Below are 17,453 nucleotides of genomic sequence, written 5' to 3'. Positions count from 1 at the left end.
ACAGGGGCCTCACATTGGCAGTCTTTAGTGACTTAAGTGGGCCGTTCTTCCATGGCCGTTGGGGCTATACAGTATATCCACCCCTCTATCTCTCTGCTTGACGGACTATGTCTCTTTCAGATGTGCTTTCTACCTCACTTACATTTTTTTTTAAGTTTTTTTTTTTTTTTACTGATTAAAGTAATTTCATGTTTTTATTTATAGGCCTGTGACTAACAAGGTGTGCCAAAGGTTTGTATGACAGCACGGCAATATAATTTTACAGACGTACAGAATATAATCCCTCTAATGGAGTTGCACTGGAAAAAATTATAAAAATAATGTCTATCCTAATAATCAATGTATCTGTACCTTGTAATGAAGAAGAAATTAAAACAAATGAACCAGCAAAAAATAAACTTAATAAAATTACAATGGTATCTTAACACTGTCCGATGTGTCTGTCTAAACATTAGCAAGATTACTCTTACATTTTCAACACAATACATACATAGAGTCAGTGATGTAAAAGTGGCTGTAACTAACATCAGATAAAGATAAACAAAAATGTATATATAACGGCAATCTTAAAGACATGTTCATTTGTATTACTTTTAGCTCAAGGCTAATCTCCCAAGAGTCTATCTTGAAAAAATGCACTGATTTACTACACTTTTTCCTTGTGCATATATTAAAATAACCATAACTAAGATAAAGAGGTATGAAATAGAATGATTTGTAGTCTCTGCTGGATATACACAGCAAAAAACATGTGTAAATGGGTATTTTGTCTTATATTTTTGTGTTTTTGACAATAGAAATACCATTGTTGTTAGAACAGGGTGTTTACGACATATTTTAATGTTCTCATCATACTCAGTGTGCCATCATCTGTCTGTCACACAGGAATATAGCTTAATAAATAAGGGGAAATCTCTTGATCCCAATCTAAATATTGTGAAAGGCAAGGCAGCACTTTTTGACATTTTTTCCAGACATGCCTTTATTTGTTTGATGGCATTTACCTCATCTGGCATTTCTGTTGTTTGTCAATTAACTTCATGAAGGTCTCATGTCTGAAAGAGTTGTCGGAGAGAAGTAATGACAGCAGGAGGTAAGAAAATGAACGTTGAAATAAAAATGTAAATTTGGTTTGTCTGTTTGCAAATGTTGGGGTTGCTGTCTCTTTCACTACTCAACTCCATGCCACTTTATGCCAAAGTTTTCCATTCCAAAGGATATTTGCAGAAAAGCTGCCCAGATGAATGAGGAACATGACAAGATGGACAGTTAAGACTTTCAAATATGTGTGAGATGTTGTGGATAGTATGTCCTTCCTGTATCAGTTGCAGAATGCTGTGACAATCCCAGAGTTCAAACGCACAAAGAAAAAAAAAAAAAAAGGTAGGAGACTTATGGTCGTCACTTTGGATAGTTTTCCTGTAGACAGACATTCAGCCATATAAATCTGTGAGCATGTCCAACATTTATAGATGAGGTAGCCCAGTGGCATAACCACCTGTCAAAGCTTGTCTTCCTCTTTCTTTTGATCTTTCTCTCTTATCTCCCTCTACTGCTCTATTCTATTTTTCTGTTTTCTATTACTGAAAAAAAAAACTCTGCTTAAGCTGTATGATCAGTGATTGATAGCACGCAGACAAACACAGACCAACATGAGAGGAGGAACACCAATTTATTTTCCATTTTAAATAAAGATGAAAATGCCGGGGAAACTGCCAAGGGTATTCATTTGATCTGAATGGAACTTCAATAAAACAAATTCCTTCAGACAGCTATTTCAGTTCTTCATAGGGAGGCCTTCCCCCAAACAACCTTTTGTCTTCAGTCCTGACAGTCCACAACTGCTATTTTAGCCCTTCTCATTCTCATACTGCCTATTAAATCAATATATAATATTACCATGGCTGAAATTTAGTAAGCCTGACCACATGAAGCTGATACTTTTCCCTGCCTGATGACAGATTCAGCCATTTGGTTCATGGGTCTTTTATATCATCTCATATACAAGGGTATTTAATTCCAACTATCACTTCATATTGATCAATGCAGTTGAATCAATGCAGTTCTATGTGTGACATATGTAAAGACAATTTGTTACTGGAGATGTATATATGAATGTATTACTTAATGTAAGTGCCCTAGAAATCCTGTGATGTTTTCCCTTTTGATCAACAGGAACAACAACCCTCTGTATTTAATCTGAAAAAAAGCAGAGTCATTTGCAGATAGAAAAGTCTCTATAAAGATAGGTGGTATTAATAGACACACGCAGAGGCTTTTATGTGACACAAGACCACCATCTAGTGGCCAATATGTTCATTTGCTAGAATCAAGCTGGGAAAATATTTTTTATCAACATCTTTTAAGAAAAAGAGCATTAAAAGATCAAAAATACACTGCTAAATTGAATACAAAATATCGGTATGACCACATCTTTTTATCAAGTTGGCTCTCTCCACATCTTAAGCCACCTCAGGATTATTCTCCTCTGGCCAAAGATTGATTAACGCACGGATGCTAAAAAAAACAGAAGAAACATGAGTAAAACCACTGTATGCAAGTCATAACATATATTTGTTAAATAGAAATAGTACTTCCCACAAAACTCAACATTTAATATAGACACAATATATAACAACAACAAGATATACAGTAATTAACCAATTTCTTTCATTTCTTTGAAATGAGATATCAAAATTCTTGATGTTTCCTAAAATTCAACACACTCTCCCTGTTTGGAATACCACATTAAAAACCCCTTACATTACAGATATTCAATTAAACATGTGAATACTGTTTCAAGATAAAAGAGAGCAAAGGTACTTTACAAAGCCTGTTACTGCAGATGTTTGACAAACTGCTGCTAGGTCAATATAGTTAGGAAATGAAAATGCCATACAGGAAGTAAAGCTAGGCAATATATCCATATTATATTGATATGATGATATGAGACTGGATGTCATCTTAGATTTTCAAAGTCGTAATATCGTAATATGGCAAAAGTGTTGTCTTTTCTTGGTTTTAAAGGCTACATTACAGTAAAGTGATGTAATTTTCTGAACTTAACAGACTGTTCCAAAGATCTCATTCTGTAAATATTTTGTGAATAGCAGTTCTCCCCATAACATTGTTGCAATATCAATAGAGGTATTTACTCAAAAATATTGTGATATATTTTGCCCATATTGCCCAGCCCTAACTGGAAATCATACGGGAGATCGACAGGATCCAACTATCATTGTATGACAATCTGGTGGTGCAATTGTATAATCAAACAAACCATTTTGACATAGTTTATTCCTGACACACACTGATTTTCTTCCGCAAGGACATTTATTAATTTCATGTATACTCACCGCTACCTAAATGCTAACCAATATGTTTCTAACACCAACTGTAGGTGTAGGAGGTTATGGTCCCAACAATGGGAGTAAGTACACACATATCAAAGAAATAACAACAAACACAATATCAGTCACAAATAAATTAGGGGTCTTACCTTTGCCCAAGCTTCAAAAGTTCAAAGGCCTTATTGATTTGATCCAGTGGGAGTTTGTGGGTGATAAACTCATCCAGCTTCAGCTTTTTCTTCATGTAGTCGTCTACTAGTTTAGGCACTTCTTGCACACTCTTCCACCCTTTCAGAAAGGATCATAAACAACGTCCTCATTACATAGACCTTACAACATAGAGGCCACGAATGAATCCCTGAGCAAGGTACTTCTCTTTTAGTATAATTTCCATTGCGTTGCCCTAAATAACTATAAAGAAATATTTTCCTTGAATACTCTTGTAATGTAAGATGTTTGGTATTCAGAGTCTATCATGTTAGTTTGTGATAAGATGTTTTACTACCCGTGGACACATTTTCCCTCTTTCATTTTCTATTTTAGTGATTTCCTGGGTTCCCTAGAAAGACAACTGACAAGCAGGATAACAGGTGCAGACTAGTTGCATATGGTTACAAACTGTGCATGCACATCATTTCAAAATGTGGTCTTAGACCTTGTAACACTAATACAGTGTCACAAATAATATAATAATAACTGTTTTGTATTTTGGTCTATTGCAGCCACAATTACTGGAGATACTGGTTTATGATGGTTGCGCAATAGCCTGAAGCCTGAAGTCAATAGATTGGTGGATCTGCAACAACATATACATACTTACTGTTTTATATGTTGTCAGTGTAAACATTTTCACCAACAAGGTTTGGATTAGTATTTTCTCTCATTTTCTCTTGGGCTCAAAAATGCAACAGTTTACTTTACAGTGTTCCTCAAACTTGAACTATAATTCACTGAGTTTCAAGATTCACTCAGTTTCTATCTTGCAACTTGTGCAACATATACAGAGAAGCTTATTAACTTTAATTTCACCTCCAAAATATGTTCCCGTCAGTTTGCGTCCCATCAGGATCTTTTCAACCACAACATTCATTGCCTCTGTCTCTGTCCACCCAACGATGACACACATGCCCCAGGCATCTATTGTAGACTCCAGTGCAGCAGTCTAGGACAACACAAAGAAACTACTGTCTAATTATTACCCTTTTTAAAAGGCATTTATACTGTATGTACACAGAGCCAGGTGAAAGGAGGCCAATTACACAGCTTCAATATTGTATAATTTCAGGAAAAACTATTGAGTAGAAACTAGTGCTATCAGTGCGACCAAAGGTGGATGACTAATTGCTATTACAAAATGGACAAGGATGGCCTCCTTGTGCATTTGGTCACAAAGGAAGTTACAGAACATCTGATAAGAGTTTGCAGCATTACTCAACTTCCTGTGTACTGACACTGCAACAGATATGGTTCTCTGTACTTGTAGGACTGATTTTTCATACGATAAAAATGCAACATAAAATACTATTTTAACTTCACATATGACCGAGATACACACCATGACAGCTGGACTACCAACACACTCAAAAGCATAGTCCACCCCTCCATTAGTCATCTCCACAAGAACATCTTGGATGTTCCCGTTATGCTCTTTGGGGTTGACACATTCAGTGGCTCCAAACAGTTTGGCTTTCTCAAACTTGTCAGGATTGATGTCAATCCCAATTATCCTTTTTGCCCCAGCAATTTGGCATCCCATGATGGCAGCCAGACCAACAGCTCCAAGCCCAAACACGGCACATGAGGAATCTTTTTCAACCTGGATACACACAATTTTGGAGTTAGGTTGAATGAAAGTTGTTTAAGATCAGTTCACTTAACAACACTTTGGTTTTACAGACCACTCTTATATATTACCATTTGGTTGTATTCTTCTACACATGTCCATTACACAAATATCACCTGTTCTATTGTATGGTCAAGGAGCAGTAGTTGTGTGTTGTGTGGTACCTTGTTAGGTTTTATATGCAGTAAAATTGAAGGCACAATCTAAATGACCTCTCCCAAGTTCAAAGTTAGGAGAGGGACCCAACTGCAGTTAAGATGGCTGACCAGGGCGCCATATATCTAATCCATGCCTGAAGTCCCAAGCGGAAGTTTCTTCTTCGTGTAATGTAATGCTTTTTCGGTGTCCATAATACATCCATGGTCCATATCGATTAGCGGTTAGCATGTTATTTAAATATTGCACAGTGATGGTGATAATGGTGCTAATGCAGTGAGTAATGGGTATGGACAATGAGAGTTATGATATTGCAAAGTATACGGACATTGCACAGTATTAAATTACATTAAATATTAAAGTATTGATAAATGAATATTCATGTGAAAGTAAGTATGACATTTGTTGTGACTGTGTGTGCACGTTGCAACTGCTGCCTAAAGTGCTCAGTTAATGTATTGGTTGTTTAAATATTGTATTAATCCCATAGACTGTATAGAAGATTAATCCTCGTTTTATTTAATCTGAGAACTCTATTCAATCTTAATTATTATTCAGTCCTATTGTGAGTGTGTGTTCGTGTGTGTGTGAGAGTGAATCCCCATACCACCACCACACAAACATAATATTCACATTTGTATTCATAATGCTGATATGGTTGATATCAAAGTTAAATCCATGAAATATTAACATTATAACTTGATTAGTGTAGGCTTCTAACTAACTTCTGAGTTTTACAGTAGAATAGAAACTTGTGGAGTCAATTATACCGTTATGATAAACATGTAACTGCAACAAAGTTCATAGAATTATGTGTAAACGACATATGTGGAGTTTTTTAGGCTTTCATTTTTGTTTTTCGCTCAGAGCGGCGATTAACTTCCGCCTGACATTACCGGCAAGGATTGGCAATATATGAGTGCCGATTGACTAACTATCGCTTGGGACTTCCGGCAAGGATTGGATATATGGCGGCGCTCTTGTCGGCCATCTTTACTGAAGCAAGGTACTCTTGAAAGTTAGAGCCACATAGAAGGCCCAGTTAATCTTTGCTGACCATAGTAACTCTTATTCAGTAAGTTAAGATGGCTTCCATCTGGTTATAGATGTAATTTGTCCAAGGACCAATAGATTTAATAACTATGTGTCCCTGCTGCATTATGTGATTCTGTTTTTTATATGAATTGTTTGAAATTCCCCTCAGGGATGATAAAGGTTACCGTGACCTTTTATTTGTTTTTGTACTGGACCATTTTATTCTTACATGTAAGCTTGCGTTTAATTAGTCAGGTTTTTTACTAATTTTTCAAAGATTTTGCAAGCCTCAGAAAGAAAAAAAAAACATTGTTTGTATAAAACACATATATCAAAAACATAAAATTAATTTTACTGAACACTCACCTTGCTTCATTTTTCTATCAGCTGGAGTATTTTGAAATATTTTTATGATATATTTTAAGAATAGTGTCATTATTTCAGTGTTATTTGCAGTTTCACAAAGGTTTTAGTTCAATATTTAAAACAACTTGACATTCTTCACATTTTTACAGTCCTACAGTTTTTTATGGAACTTCTGCTTTTTGTTTTGCACTCATCTTATTTTAATATGCAGTAAATTGTGAAAAAATAGGTTGGGTGGAGAATAGACTATTCCCAGTTTTTTCAAAGAAATTACAAGGAACACTTAGGTGGTGCTCATGTCCTCTAGTGGGGAAAATAAATAACTACAATCCTGCTGTGTACTGTAAACAACACTGAACAGCTATTTATTTTAGGTAGTTAATACATTGTGTTAAAATAATGCTAATTGTTTATAAATTGGCTATGTCTGTACATAAATCTTTTTAAATTTGTTGCATCTGCATCCCTCATGGTCTAAGTACAGACAAGTGTCTGTACTGTGTCGCGCTGGTTCACATCTGAGATGATGAGAATTCAAGTTATTATTTTAACACAAATATCCTGCAGTAATGTATCCTCTTACCTTGCCTGTGTTAACAGCAGCACCGTAACCAGTGGAGACTCCACAGCCTAGCAGGAACACTTTGTCCAGTGGTGCATCGTCTCTTATCTTTGCAAGTGAGGTGTCAGAAACTACAGTATACTGGGAGAAAGAGCTGACACCAAGGAACTGGTACACCTGCTGCCCATTGCAAGATATTCTGCTTGTGCCATCAGCCAATATGCCTACTTGAGCATTTGCCCTGAAAGTCACATAAACAGAACAATGACAAGTTAAAATGCTATGAAAGCAAAAGAGTCAATGTGAGTGTTGTAAACATGTGATAATGGCATCACCAGTTCTTTCTGCATAGATTGGTTTTAGGACTGCGACATCGATCACAGTCAAAACACTGCGGCAGAAAAAGAGGAATAACTTTGTCCCCTGTGAAAACAACAACACACAAAAAAACAGTTTCAGTCAGAGTTCTATAAAAAAAAGAGGAATTAATCCAAACCAGACTTTTTCATTGTGGGCTGTGTAATTTACCAGGTGAGAAATTGGTGACTTCTGGACCAACACTCTCCACTACTCCTGCTGCTTCGTGCCCGAGAACTAATGGGAACGGTCTAAACTTCATTCCTTTTCCTGTCTCATACAGGTTTTCCCAGTCTGTGTGGCACACGCCTGTGGCAACAACCTGCACAAATATGTAGGATTCTGGTTCTTGAGAGTTTCAGGAAGTGAATATACTTTATTTCTACTAAATTCAAACCATCAGGAAACAAGCAGACAAAGGACATGACAATAAAAACTGTAACATTTGCTGTCAACATACACCCTATACACTCACAGTGAAACTAGACGTAATGTGAACTTGAGATTTACAATTTTCATTCTTCGTCTCAGTAAAGTTGCCACTGAGGGCAATTTCAGAACTATTGTCATTGTTATTTCAACACTATGCATTTTGCTGTGTAGCTTCACAAGTGCTCACATTCACAACCCAAAATGCCCATATTTCCTTCTGACTTGAAGATACAAACTGGGGAGGACCAGCTGACCTTAATGCGGACTTCATGGACTTTTGGTGGGGCGACCTCCACATCTTCAATGGAAAGAGGTTTCCCTGGCTCCCATGCAACAGCTGCCTTGCATTTGATCACCTGGACGTAAAAAATACATGTTACACAATGTTTTGAGAGACATAGGTGGCGAGCAAATTCTTGGCTTTTCATAATCCACATTGTGCAATCATTGATATACTGTATGTGCCAAAGCCCATTTCCATCAATGTGAAAAAAAAATCCTGTAAGTCAAAATAATGACATTCTTTCTCAAAATAATGACCTAGTATCTCATAATAATGACTTAGTAACCTATGATAATAAGAAACTAATAAGTCACAAGCTAAGTCATTGTTTTGAGGTTTGAAGTTTGTTATTATAATGACTTACATCATCACAGAAAATGGGCTTCTATGAGAGGCATTGGGCAGAGCAGTTGTCTGAAGTGACAGAATGCATTAAACATCTTCAGTTTATACTTTTTATTACAAAAAAAATCAAGCAAAGTATAATGGTTAATGTTTAAATTAAGTGTTTCTCTCTTACCTGCCCTGCTGTTGACATCATTTAGTCCGTTTCCACTTATTAGTAAGACAGCTGCCTGCATTTAACAAAATAAGTATATTATTAAGTATTTATAGTAAGGATATTTACAACTGCGTCACATGCAAAGTCACACAGAAAAGGATAGTTTTGAGACTCAAAGTTTGAGTGCTGTTATATCAACACTGCTACACAAAGAGATAAACTCACCAACTCCCTTACGCATCACGCTCAGATGAGTCAGTCAAGCAGCTGCAGACAAATTTGGGCGGATCTGACTTTACGACAGTGTCTGTTAGCGCGACACTGGTAACCACCTTTACGGCAGAGTGTGACCACACGTGTTGTCATCGCATGGACGACAATCGGAGTTAAAGTTGCTGCTGTTGCTAGCCGTCCAGATTTGTGAGTATTTTTGCGTTAACTCTGTGCAGATAGTATCGCAAACTTGTGTTTTGAAGCTACTACATAATGTGTTAGCGAATGCGCGTGAGTTTTGTAGTTTAATCAATGAAACGAGCTAGCATGTTAGCAGGAACTTATGACCTGACACCACGTTGTTGAAAAATTCAGCTCACCTCACAATGTTTAGCCAGGCTCTGCAGCGATAGCAAATACAGATTGATAATGATTTAACGTGTTTAATGTTTTCTTATGTTTTGTTCTAACTTGTGGCTTCCTCTCCCCTTTTTTGTATTGTTTCTCAGAGAGGAGTTTGAAGAACAAGAAGAAAAAATGTCTTACAGGGGAGGAGGGGGTCGAGGTGGAGGTTTTAACCGTGGTGGTGGCAGAGGAGGATTTGGTGGTGGCAGAGGTGGTGGATTTGGTGGAGGAGGCAGAGGTGGTGGATTTGGACGAGGTGGTGGCAGAGGTGGTTTTAACAGACAGCAAGACTACGGACCTCCAGACCATGTTGTTGGTAAGATCATAAAGACACAGACTAGTAATGCAGGAAATATGTTTACCTTCGTATCATGCTGAGTGAGGCTGGAATGAGAAGTGGTGAGAATACCTTCCTGTTGTGCCTATGTTGCCAACTATTTTGATCGTCAATTAATCTTTTTGAGTCATTAAAATAGCTGATTTTAGCTTCTGAGATGTAAATGGTTTGTGGTTTCTTTTAATGTATGATATTCAATAGAATATGCAGGTTGTGGACAAAAGACATTTGAAGAAGCAACTCTGGGCTGTGGGAAAGAATAATAGATGTTTTCATTATTTTCTCCAACCAACAAACCAATTGATTAATATCCTTATATTGTTGTAATTAATGATGATTAATCAGTGATGCTCTATGTCAGCCAAAGTGCAGCACAATAATACTTAAGCCAATCTTTACATATAGCACTATATTGCCAATGCATTGAGCTCAGACACAAACAACTCTACAGTGATACAACTTCAGTGAATTGTCTTATGACTTGAATACGTATAAGTCATCAAAAGGAATATATGATAAATAGTTTTCTCTCATTGCCACTTAAATGTCTAAAGGCGCTGCATTTTGGATTATTTCCTTGAGAGAAGTGTAGAGACTTGTGGAAAACAGACACAATGGTTCAAAAGGGGTTTTGTTGTAGAGTTCATAGCTTCATATTGAACTTGCAACACTAACTTTATCTGTGTTTGATTGTTTCTTCATTCTGCAGCGGTGGGAGAGTTCATGCATCCGTGTGAAGATGACATCGTGTGTAAATGTACAACAGACGAAAACAAAGTCCCCTACTTCAACGCCCCGGTATACTTGGAAAACAAGGAGCAGATAGGGAAGGTGGATGAGATATTCGGCCAGCTGCGGGACTTTGTATCCTTTCTGTCATCGTCATTTCAGTTTCTGGACCTCTGAAATAATGTGTGGTTAAAAAAAGTCAACTTGTGGGCATATAATTCAATGTTTGTGGCTCAAAATCATATTTATTCCTCAACTCATTCTCACAGTACTTTTCAGTCAAACTTTCTGATAATATGAAGGCGTCATCGTTCAAGAAACTGCAGAAGGTATGAAGGGACCTGCATAACTTTGTAAATGATGTTCTCATGCTCATGTTTCACTGCCTCTGAGGGCTAAACTCTTTATAATTTGCAACTCCTTGTTTAGTTCTACATAGATCCAATGAAGCTCCTCCCGCTACAGAGGTTCCTCCCCAGGCCACCAGGAGAAAAGGGTCCACCACGAGGAGGCCGAGGGGGTAGAGGTGGAGGAAGAGGTGGTGGTGGTCGTGGAGGTGAAGCATTCTCTATTTATTGTATCAGCCTAATTAACCCTGGTTTAAATTGTTGATTAATGTGCGGAGACAGTAACTTGTCTTTTTGCTCCTGAATTTGATCCGTCAATCCGTCAATTGCTTTGGATTTTTTCTGACTGCTTTGCTTCTTCCAGGTGGATTTCGAGGTGGAAGAGGCGGAGGCGGCAGGGGTGGAGGATATGGAGGTGGATTTGGCGGTGGACGCGGTGGTGGACGTGGAGGAGGCTTCAGAGGAGGTGGAGGCGGGGGTCGTGGATTCAGAGGTTTGCCTTTTTTTCATGATCAAAACATATTTTGATGTCTTTTCTGTTGTGCAGGTACAAGCTTTGTTGCATATGTAATGTCTATAATGCCTCTATCTTTGTATTTTTAATTTGTTCACATGTAGGTGGAAGGTGATCTGATGGTCGTGATCTGGTGTGATTCTCATCTGAATCTTCTGCTACACAAGAGAAGGTGGCGCTGCATAGCAGAGCCTGGCTAGTTGGACTCAGAATAAGAAAGTGGACATTGCCGCTCTTGACTTTTGAGTGTTTTTTTATTTTATTTTACAAGTTTTGAATGATTGATGGATCTTGAATTTTATTTAAAAGGTTCATATGTATGCTTGAGTGTAACAAAGCGGGAACAATTCAGCCTGTTGACGATGTGGATTCCCTTGTAAACAGGCTGTGAACATCCTGTGCTGTCTGTGTTAGTGTGGCCCTGATAAATGTTTGTACTTCAATTAGAACATACAAACCTCCATGTTTTACTTTTGTCAGATATGGAAACATGGGGAAATCAGACCGTATATACTTTCTTAGCTAAAGATTTGAATACTCATAATGTGTAAAAATCACGGGAGCAGAATATTGTCTCATTTTTGTTAACAACCTTTAATTAAAAGGTGCTTTGTAAATGTGTCTGTGTTGTATATGCCCAGGTATAAGAATCTGTGACATTAGGAAGCAAAATAATATTATTGCCATCTGGAAGTGGTACTAGGAGTCATTTACGATTCAAGTATTGTTACCAAGAATGGATAAACTTGGTCTGCAGTCAGTGACAGTGATGCAGCACTGTGTCTCTGTTCCACACTACATGCCTGTTGTATACAGTATACTATATCATAATCTATAGTATGTTGTCTTGTACACTGACTGCAAAACAAACTTGTTTTATAACGCACAACAAAATGACAGTTATGTCAATTAAATTACAGTTTAAGAATATTACTTTCACATTAATATAAACACCACATAGTTTATTTCCCAATGCAACTGACGGCACACTGAAAACTAAAGTTTAAAAATGCATACTGTTTTTATTTAGAATAGGGATGTAGCGTGGATGGATTTGGGACCTTAGATGAAGTCACACTAATTAAAATGATTCTATAAATACAAGTTGTCATTTTCACATAATACTACAAAAACATTAAGGGCGTAGTGGCTACTTTGAACCACACCTCATGGTCTTCATCAGTGGATGGAGTTTGCCCAGTTGTCAGTGTTTACTTAGTTGTGTTGAGGTGTTTTATCATATTACAATCAGGGTTATTGACATGTTTGATAGACATGTTTCTTTCATTTTCAGTTTAGTTATAGTTTAACAAATGATATGTAGTTTTAGTTTTAATTTTATTTTGAGAAATTGACTAGTTTTGATTTAGTTTTAGTTTTTCCAGGTACTGGGAGGAAAACCTTGATATGTAGAAGATGAAAATGAGTCATTGTTTCTTAAAGGCATCATATTGTGTAAAGCCATTTTTATTATTTCATTCCTTAACCATAAACAATACTCATCCCACAGCAGAGCTCAGTAATTATTACCTGGAGCTAAATCAAAAGCAAAACTTTAAATGGTCTGAAACAACACAATTATTTTTTCACTGCTAGTTTTAGTTAACTATAATAAACCTTGTTACAATTAAGTCTCAAATGAACTTAATGCTCTTAATCAGCTGTACATTTATATATTTTAAAACTAAATAAAAGGATTTTATGTTTATGATGTTTGACCACGAGCTCTACGTCACACTTACCCTGCGCGCTCTCGTCTCTGATTGGTCCAGACGATAACTTCTTTACGACCTCTTTGCACACGCTCCGGCCTCTCTCGTTCTGTAGCAGCAAACATGGAGACAGCTGGGAAAGTAAGTCGCTACATTTTACCATAAAATGTGCAGAAAATACTTTAATTACGTGCATATATTGTGTGTGTCTGTGTGCGCGTGTCGTTGAATTGGCACATATCTTCTTTGTAGCTTAAGCAAAGTTATAAAAATGGGGTTAGGGTCTTTTGTAAATATTGTGTATTCGCGTCCACAGAATGAACAAATACAATGAAACACTGTTTGGTTACTTAATAAGGATCTTTGGACAGTCAGTCGCTAGTGGGGTTTGCAAATGTCTGCAATGCTTGACCTAAAAGCGATAGACGTTGTTGTTCTTGCTAGTTAAGCAAGTAATTAGCGGAATGTGAAAACAAGCTTCCTGCGGGTGATCGTAATCTATGAACGGTCACGTCGTCTTTCACATTTAACGTTACCCGCAGAAACGTGTGAGAAACAGAAGTACTCTATCAGCTAAGTGAAAGTGAAGTGGAAAGTTAACGGTTACTCTAGCAGCTCAAAGTACAGGGAGCTATTGGCTGTCCTTGCATAACCCTGCTTACAGTTAAAAGGCTACATGCAACCAGCTGTCACAGGCTCTGTAAGCCTCAGCCATAGCTCCAGGTTCTGCAGTAGTTGCAGCACAGCCTGACACAGTTTGAAAGAAGTATGCACTGTGTTTTGCTTTTAGGTGATCAAGTGCAAGGCTGCTGTTGCATGGGAAGCTGGGAAACCTCTTTCCATCGAGGAGGTGGAGGTGGCACCACCTAAGGCCCATGAAGTTCGCATTAAGGTAAGACAAAATTTAGAGTGTCAGCTGAAAGGATTTGGCTATTTATTTTGTGTATCTTCTATGTATCTTTTTAAAATAATTACTTCAAAATCTCCCATTGAAGTATCATAGCCCTATGTTGTAAGCTTTTGACAAGCACACAGCCTAATAATTCCATCAATAATTGTATGTCTATGCTGATGTATCATTAGTTAATTTTAATATTAAGTAATTAAAGTCATGTGATAAATAGGCAAACATCTTTTACATTAAACTCTTGCATCTAGTAACTGTGTCTGACATGAATTTTAATGCCATGGTTCCTCTCAGATCTTTGCCACAGGAGTGTGTCATACTGATGCTTACACTCTGAGTGGCAGTGACCCTGAGGGCCTTTTCCCAGTCGTCTTGGGCCATGAGGGTGCTGGGATAGTCGAGAGCGTTGGTGAGGGTGTCACCAAATTCAAGGCTGGTAAGGAGATACTTGGAAAAACTTGAAATTTGTTTATGCAGTGTTAAAACTAACTGTCTCCATGTATGATTTACATGTTTTACAATTCTCCTTCACTAAGGTGATACTGTCGTCCCATTGTACGTGCCACAGTGTGGAGAATGCAAATTCTGCAAAAATCCCAAGACCAACCTTTGCCAGAAAATTAGGTAATGTTGAATTAAAGACTGCCTGTTATTAACAATATGACTATGTTTTATTTAATTTATGTCTTTGTGGCAGAATAGCCTCAGGTGCCCAACCCCAGGGCAACCAAACCAAAGCTCAGTTTGAGCTTCCGCCTGCCCCACTTTGAAGTTCACATCAATTGAGTTTCATCATACACACTCAAAAAGAAACAATTTTCCCCCTGTGCTTCCTGCAGAGTAACCCAAGGCCAGGGCCTGCTCCCTGACGGCACCTCACGCTTCACTTGCAAGGGGAAGCAAGTGTTTCACTTCATGGGGACCAGCACCTTCTCTGAGTACACTGTGGTAGCCGACATCTCTCTGGCCAAGGTGAACGAGAAAGCTCCCATGGATAAAGTGTGCCTTCTTGGATGTGGCATTTCCACTGGTTATGGTGCTGCTCTTAACACTGCCAAGGTGAGTATCACAGACTGTAGATCATGCTATAAAACTGCCTGTTTTGAAAATGGAGCATATGTTTGTGAACAGTTTCTCTGAAGTTAAGTAATCAGTATTTGAAATAAGACACCTATATTGTTAAAAGTGCAGAATGTTGCCCTAATAAAAGCAATACAAAGAGATGGAAATGTTTGCAATGTTCATTCCAGTGTTAATAGTGCACATTTGAGGTGAAAATAAAGAGAGTCTCTAAGATTTTTGTTTCTGACCATAAATGTTTTTTTGTTTTTTTTTAATGGTATCATAAGCTGGCACCTTGTAGATTTCTGTTCTTCACCTTTTCAATCCCTGTTCTTTGCTTACATCAAAGACAAAAATAATTCACAAGTAGGAAGACTCAAGAAAATCCAGCTCAGATGATTAGTGTGCATTAAGAAGAACACAGAAGCCAAAACCATTCCCAAACTCATACATGCTGCATAGTTTCTATTTGTAGAATTCTTTGGTCATACTTAAATTCTTCCTCTCTGCTACTGACTGGATCCACAGAGGAGCACTTATTGTAATGAGCTATTTTATTTAGTTAGTTCTTGTGTTTCCTATAGATATATATTTCTCTCTTTTAGTCTTTATGTATATTAACTGTATATTTACTGTTTTCATGAAATGCCTGGATAACCTGCTACTGTAACACAATAATTCCCAGATTAGAGATCAGTAAATTGGCCTTTTCTCCTTCATGCACACTCAGGTTGAGCCTGGTTCTACATGTGCCGTGTTTGGCCTCGGAGCTGTTGGCTTGGCTGCTATTATGGGCTGTAAGGTTGCTGGGGCAACCAGGATCATTGGTGTGGACATCAACGCTACAAAGTTCGAGAAAGCAAAGGAGTTTGGAGCCACCGAGTTTGTGAACCCAAAGGACCACAGCAAGCCCATCCAGGAGGTTCTGGTGGAGATGACTGACGGCGGTGTAGACTATTCTTTTGAGTGCATTGGAAATGTGCAAATCATGGTGAGACTTAAATACGTTTCATAAGTGTGTAATGCCTATAAAGAACAAAACTAACTACCATTTTAATATCGTAGAGAGCGGCTCTGGAGGCCTGCCACAAAGGATGGGGTGAAAGTGTCATCATCGGTGTAGCCGGAGCTGGACAGGAGATCTCCACCAGACCATTCCAGCTGGTGACAGGCCGAGTGTGGCGGGGCACCGCCTTTGGAGGTGAGTCGCTGTAGCAGATTCTTTGTTATAAAATGCTTAATTTTGTCTGGCTGCAGTTCTAACTTTGCATAATTTTAATTTGAGACTGAAGGCAGCTCCATACTGGAATAAATCAGTGTGTGATTAGATTTTTTAATGGTCATTTCTTGAGGAAAAAAAAAAGGACTTGGGCTGACTTTCAATTGCAGCTTCAACTTTTTTTAAATGATTAGATCCAGAAAACGTCTCTGATGATGATGATGATGATGATTATTATTATTTGTAAAAGTATTTTATTAGCCTTGCGATGGACATGGAGCAAGTACAGAATGCATAATCTGTTTTTAAAACTTTGTGGTCACCATGCAACATGTTTAGTTTAGTTGAAGTTGTTGAACTGGTTTCGGTATTCACTCCCAGGCTGGAAGAGTGTGGAGAGCGTTCCCAAACTGGTGGAGGACTACATGAATAAGAAGTTGAAGGTAGATGAATTTGTGACCCACACTCTCCCCTTCGAGAAGATTAATGAAGGATTTGACCTTATGCATGCTGGAAAGAGGTAAGAAGAACAGTTCATTTCTTCAGTTAGTGCATTTAAAAGTTAATCTCTGTAGTTGTGTTATTTGTTTATTTGGGTTTTTTTTTGCTGTTCTTTTGACTTTAGTTTTCTATGTTCTAACCTATTAATCTTTTTTTTTTTCTTTTCCTATTGCAGTATCCGCGCAGTCCTGACCTTCTGAAGTGCCTAAAACATAGACATCCTTCACATCCGGCCTTGAAACAATCACCTTTCATTGTTGTAGCACTTACTTCTCTGCATTTGTCGTTGATTAGATAATTCTCAGTATTAGAACCCATTTTTTTTCTTACACCAATATATGTTTGAAATTGCCTAAATGGTTCCATTAAATCTTTTTAAATTCACTGATTTCCTCCTTTTTCTGAGTGAACATCATGCACACTTCACACTGAATAAAATATCATTTTAAACACTTAACCAGTAATCAGTAATTGCTGCTCATGCATGAACTTCATGACTCCCAGAGGAGCAGAGTTTGTCATTGCTTATTTCTGCAAAGCCTGTAAAGACTTATATACTATAGGTACATTTTTTATGGGTGCAAAAGCCAATAACACTTCATCAGAAAAGTCACAGTCACA

The 17,453-nt window shown here is 37.7% G+C and overlaps 3 protein-coding genes across 3 annotated transcripts; 2 read left to right on the top strand and 1 right to left on the bottom strand.

Annotated features, from left to right (window-relative positions):
- Positions 1-1,613: 1,613 nt before the first annotated feature.
- LOC128362574 (alcohol dehydrogenase class-3-like) lies at positions 1,614-8,972 on the bottom strand. The gene is made up of 9 exons (XM_053323365.1): positions 8,905-8,972; positions 8,356-8,457; positions 7,841-7,991; positions 7,648-7,735; positions 7,334-7,553; positions 4,906-5,166; positions 4,380-4,512; positions 3,500-3,638; positions 1,614-2,517 (listed from the first exon to the last, which is right to left on the bottom strand). Exons 1-9 carry the CDS (start codon positions 8,923-8,925, stop codon positions 2,463-2,465), a joined length of 1,170 nt encoding a protein of 389 aa, XP_053179340.1. The 5' UTR covers positions 8,926-8,972; the 3' UTR covers positions 1,614-2,462.
- Positions 8,973-9,260: 288 nt separating this feature from the next.
- On the top strand, positions 9,261-12,052 carry gar1 (GAR1 homolog, ribonucleoprotein). The gene is made up of 7 exons (XM_053323341.1): positions 9,261-9,306; positions 9,611-9,820; positions 10,551-10,705; positions 10,840-10,899; positions 11,000-11,126; positions 11,282-11,410; positions 11,536-12,052. The coding sequence occupies exons 2-7, from the start codon at positions 9,637-9,639 to the stop codon at positions 11,544-11,546; spliced, it is 666 nt and encodes a 221-aa protein (XP_053179316.1). The 5' UTR covers positions 9,261-9,306; positions 9,611-9,636; the 3' UTR covers positions 11,547-12,052.
- A 1,166-nt stretch (positions 12,053-13,218) lies between these two features.
- On the top strand, positions 13,219-17,216 carry LOC128362555 (alcohol dehydrogenase class-3). Its single transcript, XM_053323339.1, has 9 exons — positions 13,219-13,284; positions 13,934-14,035; positions 14,345-14,486; positions 14,587-14,674; positions 14,890-15,109; positions 15,843-16,103; positions 16,178-16,313; positions 16,713-16,851; positions 17,008-17,216. Exons 1-9 carry the CDS (start codon positions 13,267-13,269, stop codon positions 17,030-17,032), a joined length of 1,131 nt encoding a protein of 376 aa, XP_053179314.1. The 5' UTR covers positions 13,219-13,266; the 3' UTR covers positions 17,033-17,216.
- The last annotated feature ends 237 nt before the right edge of the window (positions 17,217-17,453 follow it).

This window comes from Scomber japonicus, chromosome 8 (assembly GCF_027409825.1).
Source record: "Scomber japonicus isolate fScoJap1 chromosome 8, fScoJap1.pri, whole genome shotgun sequence".
Lineage (NCBI taxonomy): Eukaryota > Metazoa > Chordata > Actinopteri > Scombriformes > Scombridae > Scomber > Scomber japonicus.
Note: the sequence above shows the minus strand (reverse complement) of the source record. Positions and strands in the feature narration are given on the sequence as shown.

Coding starts and splice junctions, on each gene's coding strand:
- LOC128362574 (XM_053323365.1), bottom strand. CDS start 8,925: ATGATGTCAACAGCAGGGCAG. Junction 7,992..8,355: donor TCCATGAAGTCCGCATTAAG/GTCAGCTGGTCC, acceptor ATATTTGTGCAG/GTTGTTGCCACAGGCGTGTG. Junction 4,513..4,905: donor TTGGTAGTCCAGCTGTCATG/GTGTGTATCTCG, acceptor GTGTTGTCCTAG/ACTGCTGCACTGGAGTCTAC.
- gar1 (XM_053323341.1), top strand. CDS start 9,637: ATGTCTTACAGGGGAGGAGGGGGTCGAGGTGGAGGTTTTAACCGTGGT. Junction 10,900..10,999: donor CGTTCAAGAAACTGCAGAAG/GTATGAAGGGAC, acceptor CTCCTTGTTTAG/TTCTACATAGATCCAATGAA. Junction 11,127..11,281: donor AGGTGGTGGTGGTCGTGGAG/GTGAAGCATTCT, acceptor TGCTTCTTCCAG/GTGGATTTCGAGGTGGAAGA.
- LOC128362555 (XM_053323339.1), top strand. Junction 14,487..14,586: donor TGTCACCAAATTCAAGGCTG/GTAAGGAGATAC, acceptor TCCTTCACTAAG/GTGATACTGTCGTCCCATTG. Junction 14,675..14,889: donor AACCTTTGCCAGAAAATTAG/GTAATGTTGAAT, acceptor TGCTTCCTGCAG/AGTAACCCAAGGCCAGGGCC.